At 27.9% G+C, this 10239-nt stretch overlaps 1 protein-coding gene across 1 annotated transcript; it reads left to right on the top strand.

Moving 5' to 3' along the window:
• Positions 1-5448: 5448 nt before the first annotated feature.
• Positions 5449-9937, top strand: LOC119663751 (ankyrin repeat domain-containing protein 13D-like; the record flags this gene model as incomplete). The annotated part of the gene is given in 10 exon segments (XM_038073349.1): positions 5449-5526; positions 5825-5957; positions 6043-6213; positions 6287-6430; positions 6493-6809; positions 7295-7375; positions 7434-7607; positions 7885-8215; positions 8672-8879; positions 9405-9937. Coding segments are annotated over 9 exon segments (1722 nt in total). The 5' UTR covers positions 5449-5526; positions 5825-5866.
• Between the last annotated feature and the right edge of the window lie 302 nt (positions 9938-10239).

The raw sequence follows: 10239 nt of genomic DNA, 5'->3' as shown, positions 1-10239 counted from the left end.
TTAATGTAGGTTTAATGCTACAAAATATAGGGCTTAGAGAAATACTCTAAGCTCATGAAAGGGAACATAATAAATTTGTAGGTTGCAGTACAAACACCCTAAATAATAATAAAATTAAATTCATCCAGGAGTTGAAATGTGAAGATAAATAATGTAACTTGAAGAGAGAAGAGAAGGGGGAGTACACTATAAAACAATATGAGCAAATAACTGAACTTAAATTGGTTTCAATATATTTTTATTTCGCCTAAATACTAAAATACTTTTTTAAGAAGGGTTCTAAGAAATAACCCTTAACTTTCCAACTTTGTTAGGTTACACCTTAAAACCTAAGTCCACATACATGAAGACAATTGAAAAACTCTTTCAAATTGACTACGTTTTTTACTGACTAACTACTACAATATTATTTCAACTTCAGATAAATGACTATGTTAGGGTATACTTCGTAATGTATATCCAGATACCAGAAAAGAAGTTTATAGAATTATTATATTTTTTTGTTTTTTTACATACCTTTTGAATATGTTTATTTATATCTTTAATCTTCTTTCTTTTCTTGTAAAAAATAAATAAGTATTATATAATATTGGAGAGGTAATATCCAAGTTAAACACAATCTAATAGATTGGATCAACTTGATTGCATTTTACAAACACTATAATCGAACATCTCATCTGTTGAATAACCTGTAAAATAAGTAAAGTTTAAACTATATTAGCGAAATTAACAATAAAAAATTGAGTTAAATTAAGTCAAGGTAATAAATAATAACTAAACGAAGGTTTTAGAAATGCTATATATACTCATACAATGAAGTTAGCATAGGTGCAGTTTTATTTAATGTACATATTAAGTTCATGTGTAGTCAACTAGTGCAGGAGAAAATCAATATATTTTCATATTCTAACTTTCACCTGGGAAAAACTTAAACTAATTCACATGTTAATAAACATTAAATAGATAATTAGAGTAAATTCAAGGACACTATCATTTAAAATTCACCTATTTAACTCTAGAACTTTTGAAAGTTGCTATAGTATCAGTAAGTGACCAAAACACTAGACAAACTATTGCAGGAAATTGAACTCCTCAATTGTTTGTCGAACAAACATTTTAAAATTATGTTGCAGAAGGAACAAATGTCTCTTATTAAATATATTACCACACCCTCCCCCCCTTTTTTGGTCAAATTTAATTACAGTTGTTATTTCTGTCTGGGACGTAGGCCATATTTAGTCGCATTGAAAATTTTAATATTCTTCAAATAAGATTGTCATAAAAATATATAAATTAATAATATTTCATAATAATAATATTGCAATATGATGGAGAAGTTCTAATAGTATCTACAGAGATAGGCGATTGAAGTGTTACCTATTCAAGCGACAGATCCTTTTTGTGTGAAATTATTTTTTATTGATTCGAATTATAAAAATTTGTGATAATAATCATAATTTCAGAATCTATTCACTCTAGGTCCCCCTTTACCTTGACTATGGACTTCAAATGGTTAAAAAATAAATTGCATGCTTCACGAATGTGATCTTCCGGTATTTTGGCGCATTCCTGAACAATGACTTTCTTTAGCACATGTATACTGGCATATTTTTTAGTCCGCACCTTGCTCTCTAAAATGACCCACATGGAATAATTCATTCGTATGAAATTCACAGAGTTGGCTATATCAGTTTGACAGATGTACCTGTCTGTAATTGGTAACACTTCAATCGCTTAACCCTGTATTTAGTCAAAGCGTTTCTAATACATTGAAAGTTCTAAACTGTAAACCTTTTAAAGATTATATATAAACAGATATATATCAATAAGATGGCACATTTGTGACATTTCAAGCTCTAATGAAAACCAAGTCATATTCCCATGCTTTGAATACAGTAGACATTATGTGAAAGTGTCAAAAGGCCTCGTCTACTTAGAATAGGCTGTTACTGTTACTGATAAATAGGGTGAATAGGATCTGCTATAGTAAGAGTTAGATTCCAAGGACTACAGAATATACTCAAACCACTCTTGTGTGTTTTCTACTTAAAATAGGCTTTTACTGGGATCTACTACTGTAAGAGTGAGGTTTCTGGGTCTATGTCGCGAAAAGACTCGTCTATAAATCGCTGTTTGCAACGGGAAAATAGGTTTATATTATTTCTCTTAATTTTTGTTTGAAATTTGTTTTGTTTCGTGGCTTTATATTCTCGTTGTTTTTATTAAAATTTGCATCCATGATTTACACATTGGAATGTTTTATTGTGTAAATGAAGGATTTTTAAAACTTGCACCTATAATTTACACATTGGCATGTTTTATTGTCTAAATGAAGGATTTTTAAAAATACACACTCTTTTGGATTTTGTATGGCGATTAAATGGTGTATATATGTATATCAAAATTAATAGAAAAAAATTATAATGTAAATTGTAACTAATCGAGAATAACCCCTGAAGATTACTTGGCTGTTATAACAATCGAGACTGATACTTGACTTTGGATATATATGAGTTTTTGAATCCTGAGTAGGTTTTCCTGTAAAACAAGCTGTCAATTCACCCTACACTTTTTTCACATATATCATACATCTGTTAGAAACACAGAAGATGAAGGTGTCTTGGAACTGATGGGATAAAAATGGAGTATATAAACAAGAAAATGGATATGGAATTTTTATGATCTTTATGGTGTACTTCAAATTAAAGTTTCTGAAGATGGTTATTGAAAATAATAATTATTTTAATTTTTTGATATATCCCAAAATTTATTTTATTAAAATTCATTTTTATTGCATATGAAATTAGTGTCATTGAATTAGCCGGCACAAAATTTGAGTTCTTACCTATTTATGACACTAAAAACATTTCAAAGCACCACAACAATAATTCTGATAATTGTTTGACTAATTATTTGAAAAGAAATAATTTTTACAATTCAATGCCAAACGAGAGTGAATAAATTATAATTGCTTCCCCAGTGCGTTATTATGGCCTGTATATACCGCTGTTGTTGTTGTTTTCTTATTGAAATTTTTTTTGGCAATTTTACAATATCTACAGGAGAGGGCACCGTTGTGATGTCAGTCATTTTGAGATATATATTGCTAAACTAAAAGTTTTATACTTACTTTTTATATTATATGTTGATAATTACTGCTTGATTGATTTAATTGCATTACTTATTTGCGTATATAAACAATTGTTATTGCATGAAAATTATTGTTGTGATAGGATATTTTTACTTTAAAAATTTTACATTAGGTATAAACAATATAGTTTATATTTTTAAATTTTGAATAATATGTATTGTTTTTTATTCGTTAAGTAATCTTCGATAATCATAGTAGAAATTAGCACGATAATCTAATTATTTTACATTTTTCTGCAAAGATTTTTACTACACTTAACTTTTCCAGATGATTTTTCGCGTAATAATATTTTGACAGAATTGTTATGACATACTAAAGTAAAACAGGGTTGTTAAGATTTTTACGGCGAATTTCTTTTAACTGAAATTATTGTTTGAATCAATTTGTTTAGATTATAGTAAATGTACTTTTGAATTTATTATTTTGAGATGCTTTAATTTTTAATTATATAAAAATTTGATTGTTGTCTTATAACGCTATAATTTTTAGAATTGCTTATATATATTTATAAATATATAAACAGACCATAATTGGCGATGATTGAACAACTAGAATTAAATGTTTATAATACGAAAGTTCAATTAGCAAATAACTAAGCAAAGCAAATAACAAAAAAAATAACAGACATCACAAAAAAATTTAATCTTTCTAAGTAAAATTTTTTGTCTGTACGAGTTCACTAAATAGTAAATACTTATTTACTATATATATTTAAACCAGGTTTTAAGGAGAGTATTTTATGGTATATTAATAATATGTTCAGACACAATTTAATTTTGCAATAATCTTAATTTTGTGTTTATTTCAATGAAATTATATGTTTTAGTTTTAAGGTCAGAATGAAATTGTAGAAAATGGCCTTAATTTCATTGAAATGAATATTATGTTTAGACACATCTTTATTTCGCAAAAATCTTTATCTCGTATTCGTTTCAACTAAATTAAGTTGTTTTTTCTATACAAAATTTAGTTTTAAGGTTAATAATGAAATTAAAGAAAATGGCCTTAATTTCTTCGAATTCTGAAATTAAGGGTTATTTGAAATGCGTAAGATAAATTTTAAGCAAAAGATAAATTGAAAAAGTGACATTTATTTTAAAAACAGCTGACTTTAGTAAAACCGGGAATATATTTTGATAATAGTGCATATTTTTGAATGAAAAATAATAATTCACATACCTGATTCGCAGATACAAATGGATTTTTCAGCATGTAAGTTTTTATAGGCGATTTGTAAACCAAAAATATACGATTTTCTTCATTTGTGGCAGTGTGAACAGTTGTGTTTGTGTGAACACTTTCCAAATTAACTTAATTTCAATTTAACGAAATTAAGGAAATTTGTCTGTCTGAATATAGTATTATAGGGGAGATATAAATAAATTCATAGTATGATAGGTGAAGTAAGTTTTTTTTTTATTATATGAAGCAATTTAACTGTAAGGGATGAAATAATATAGCGGCAAACCTTATTTAAAAGCAAATTAAAAAAAATTGTCGGTTATTTTGAGTTCTGAAAATTTTCTTAAGAAAACATTGCTGTTTCGTGTAAGATAAGTTTAAGTTTAGTATTTATATTAATATATTAACACTATTATTTTTATTATCATGTAAACAGTATAGCCAGAAATATGTTTATATAAAATTTCTTTTAACTGTTATTGGCTGTCATATTTTTTTGTTCATATTATATTTTAATATATTTTGGCTGGGAAATTCTAATATATTTGCATTATTTATTATTAATGTTTTTAATAGTTAACATACTTTTTATTTATAAAATTATTTTGCATATATGAAATTTATTTTTTTCAATATTTTTGACATTTCGCGGTAGTTACTTGTCAGTTTATCTGCTTCATATTTATCTGCATTATCTACATCAGTCACACACTGGCAGCGAAATGAGAAAAAGGCATAAAAAATGTCATAGTTGTTAAAAATTGCAAAATTACAAACAAAATAATAATAGCAGCAGTAGCAGCGGGCAATAAAAGTGACTCAGACATAATAAACAATAATCGAAAATAGTTTATGCAAAATTTATTGTTGTAATCTAAAGTAAAGCCATGCATTAAAACGAATTACAAATAAATTGAACAAAAAAGTTTGGGAGCTGTTGGCGTGTTGGACTAAATTTCGAATAGATTTTGACGTGTTTGCTCTGCGCTGTCGTCTATTGTGCGCTTACTTTGCAGCTAATTAAGCAAAATTTAGTATTAAATTATCGTGTTAAGTTTTTAACTTGTATATTTACATATATCATATCATATCATGAGCGTGATGTCGTTGATATAAAAGCAGAATATCCATTGCATTGGCATGTCTGGAACAATAATGTGGATGAGCTGAAGAGAACCTTAAAAAATGAACAGGTAAAAATAATTACACACTCCTAACTAAAAGCGTGCCAAAGCGGTTAATTTAATTAGGGTGTGGTAAAATATACATTTGTAAGCGAAGCAAAACAACGTCAATGTACTATTGCTAATTTGGCTGTGGGCAGTAAACAATTAAAAAAACAAATTTAATTGGAGTTAAAGTCAACATCCTGTACAGAAAACACTGGCGTAACTTCTGTTTGTTTTACAAGCGATTAGCTACTAACGATAATCATATTATTAATGATCATTATTTTAGCAAATAACATACATATACTTAATTATCTTGCAGATTGATAAGGAAAAAATCGATCCGAGGGGTCGCACACCGCTCATGTTGGCCGTCAAATTATCACATATACAATGCGTTAAGTGCCTTTTAGCTGCCAAATGCAATGCCACCTATGAGTTTGAGGGTTGGTCAAGTGAGTATTAGCAATTTGTATACTATATGTATAATTAGTGGCGTATAATTAGCTAAATAACTAAAAAAATGTTGTGCCATTTTAGTTGTACAAGAGGCCGTGTGTTCGGGCGATGAAGAAATATTAACAGCCATCCTAGAGGTGAGAGATTTGCAAAGGCATGTACAACGTGTGACGCATGTACCAAAATTGCTGCAATATTTATTGGATGCTCCCGATTTTTATATTGAAATGAAATGGGAGTTCACTTCATGGGGTAATATTAAAATCATTTCTTAATTATTATTATCATTATATTATTTAAATGTTATTTTTCCTATTGTTTATAGTGCCATTAATGACTAGATATTGTCCTAGTGATACATATAAAGTATATAAGCGTGGTGCTAACGTACGCATTGATACAACTTTATTAGGTTTCGATAGCAATCAATGGCAACGGGGGAATCGGTCATACATTTTCAAAGGCTCAAGTTAGTATAGAATTATCAAATAAATTTAATAATTGATAATTATTTTTAATTTGTTTTCACAGAGGACACTGCAACTATGATCGAAATTGATCATGAAACAAGCGAAGTTATGATAGAAGAAATGAATAATGAAATTGGTGACATAATAGGCATACCACCTCCAATAGGCGCTGTAAGAGCAAGGCTTAATGCGCCCGTCATCACAAATAACATCGAAATGGCAAGAATCAGTTTCGAACGAAATAAATCCGGTATTTGGGGTTGGCGAAGTGAAAAGTCTGAACATATCAGTGGTTATAATTGCAAGGTTTACGGTGCTAGTAATGTAGAATTTGTCACAAAAACGCGTATGGATCATCTCAGCGAGGAACAAATAAGGGTATACTACTATTATTATTATTTGTTATTGATTAAAAAAAAAAATTCATATGGTACTTACAAAAATTATAGAATATCACTTAGAATCTAAATTGATAATATGTTAACATACTTGTTGTGTGTTAGAATGACACCCAAAAAGTGCTGCCTATTATTAACATTAATTATTAATTATGAATAATAATAATTATACATTATGTTATTCATTATAAATAAAATTAAATAAGCCTATAAAATATATGAAAACAAAAAAAAGTAGTTTTAGCAAAATAATAGAATTTAAAATAAGTTTCTTTTAGATTATATTCATATTGCTCTCATTAAAAATAGTTATAATAATTGTCTAAAATAATTTAAGACTATTAAATTATATTTTAACTTTTAAAATGAATATTAATTTAAAATAAATTTTTATTAAAAACTTTAAATATAACTTTTTTTAAATATATATAAAAATTTTAATCAAAATATTTTGTTATATTATAGATTAAACAAGCGCGTACGCCACTTCACAGTTTTCTTGGTATTGCTGATGATGAATATGTGCCGAATACTGAAACAGTTAGAGTAAGCTTCTCAAAGTATATTCAATTCTATTTTCTTTAATATTCTATATATTTTTTAGACGCCGACACCACAAATGATAGAAAATAATGAGCATCAAGTCGAAGAAGAAGACTCCGCGAGTAATAGTTCCGGTAGCGCGGCTTCCAGACATGACATTACGCCTGAAGAATATTTTTCAGAAATTGATTTAGGTGGACGTGATATTGGAAGACCAAAAAAAGTGACTACGAAGGTATATATAAGATTTAATTCCATATATATAATTAATTTCAAACAATCATATGCACGAATATGCATTAGATTTTTTTTTATGTAAATAAAAACACTAATTTTGTTATATTATTTTTAAAATTAAGAAATAATATTTTTAAAATTAACAAATATTTTTAATATTTACAAATAATATTTTTAAAATTAACAAGTATTATTTTTAATATTAACAAATAATATTTTTAAAATTAACAAATATTATTTTTAAAATTAATAATATATAATTTTTTTAATTTAAGGTGCAACGCTTCAAGGCGAATCTTTGGCTATCTGAAGACTATCCGATACGTTTACAAGAGCAAGTGCTTCCTATATTGGATTTAATGTCTGCAATGGCTAGTCCACATGTTTCCAAATTAAAAGACTTTATTACAATGCAACTGCCATCGGGTTTTCCAGTTAAAGTTGAAATACCACTCTTCCATGTTTTAAATGCATGCATTACTTTCGGTAATGTATTTGCGCTAACGACACCTGTTGATAATGTTACAACGATTAATGAAGATGATCGCATTACATGCATTGTTGATGATCGCTGTTTTGATATACCAAGTCACTACACAAATCGAGGTAAGAATTTATATATATATATATAGTTTTTATATAGTTTTTGTTAGAGTAACCAACTTTGAACTTGATTATACTGGTGTTTGATTGATTATACTCTTTTGGGATTAGTTACCGGCACTTATTGTTTATAATTTACGGTTGACTTTAAATCTGCTGATATGATTTCTTCTGGGAATGGTTACCAACATTTGGAGGTAGTAATTTTCAAGACACTCTGGTATGTAAATCCAGCCGTTATTGGAACCGGAGTTTTAATTGCAGGTCTATCTGCATGATATTCTCCATTAGTTCTTATAATCTTTGACTTATTGAAAGAGGTGGCTATGTTCTCCAGTTACTATAACAAAAACTACAACACATAAGATCTTAGAGTAGATATTTTTTTTTATGTTACTATTATTTATTGATTTTTAAATATATTGTTGTAAAAATTCTTTAAAACTATTTTCTTCATAGATGCCGATACACGACGTCAATTACCGCTTGAAGAAGATGATATGTTGCAATATGCCATCGAAAAAAGTTTGGTAGAGACAAGTGGAGGTGCATGTGGTATAGCGGAGGGTTCCGAAACAGAAAGAGTTGATATATGGGAAGCTTTACGTGGGCAAGCAGTTGGTGCTGATTCAAATGTACTAACAGAAGAAGATGAACAAATGCAGAGGTAAAAATATACCATTGTAATTTTAGAAAACTTTTTAAATTTGAGTATAAATAAAAAACATTTTGAATTGTATATTCGTACGATTAATATATAATTTTTTTCAACGCTTTAAATCTGTTCAAAAATGCTAGACTAACTCCAAGTAGATTTTCTTATGCTCAACGTGCGCAGCCAAATCGTTTAACGTCAAACAATATCACTCAAGGAAACCAACGAGTTATAACAACTACCTCCACCGCCTTGAGTGGTCGTTTAACGCCGAACAGTTTGGACTCTCGTGCACGTTATCAAGCTAATACCAATAGCTCGGTATCAACAACACCGACCCAAGCAAATCAATTTAAAAATGACATAAATTATATGAAGAAAATTTTTAAATAGTTAACGCTTTCTTTTTATATAAATAAAGTTTAAAATTTGATTTTATTTTCTTTGCATATCCTTATAGTTGTAGTATTTCCTAAGTAGTAGATGATCCTTTAAATATCCTCTGCAATGTTTTCTTTTCAATTTATTTATATATAGAGTGCTGCAAGAATCATTATGTGGTGCTCGCGTCACTTCATCACCAACATCAGACGATGATGATGGCGGCTTTCGGTTCATGGATCCGGATTTAGCGATGGCTTTGCGTCTCAGTCGTCAAGATCAACAGCAATACGAGTTAGACCGTAAACGTGAGGAGGAAATGCTGGAACAAGTTTTAAAGTTAAGCCTGCAAGAGCATTAGATTTCGTTGCTGTGTAAATACTTTTTAGACGGACTACGGCAGAGAGCGGTGAATTTACCAAAAAAAAAAAATCCTGATAAAATTGTCCTACATAAATACTAATGCCAAATTTTAGGTTGAACGTTGCTTATACATAATTCACAAAAAATAGTTATATTTTTATTTAATTTGTTTCTTAATATTTTTATTTATAAATAATTCAAGTTATATACATACATATATATATTTATATTATATTTGAAACAATCGCGTCCTTAAAGCATTGGGTACTGTGCGCATTATTTAAATAAACTTAAAACTAATAAAAACTGTAATATCCTAATAGTTGGTAAAATATTAATAATCCTTAATTTTTTAAATAATAGAAAAAATTTGTTTCGAAAAAATTTTTGATTTTGTTTTGCTTTAAACTTTATTATATATTATATTATTATTATATATAATTACTATTATTGTAAGGCAAGAATTCTTAATATTATATAAAATTTTAAAATTCTTTTGATGGGCGAATTGTTGTAAGTAGAAACGAACTAAATATTAATCAAATATATATGTAATTAATATATATCACTTTATTTTATATAAAGTATATATATATATATATAACTATGTTTATATATATTTGGTTTC

The sequence above is a fragment of the Teleopsis dalmanni genome, unplaced genomic scaffold (assembly GCF_002237135.1).
Source record: "Teleopsis dalmanni isolate 2A unplaced genomic scaffold, ASM223713v2 unscaffolded_contig_0837, whole genome shotgun sequence".
Taxonomy (NCBI): domain Eukaryota; kingdom Metazoa; phylum Arthropoda; class Insecta; order Diptera; family Diopsidae; genus Teleopsis; species Teleopsis dalmanni.
Note: the sequence above shows the minus strand (reverse complement) of the source record. Positions and strands in the feature narration are given on the sequence as shown.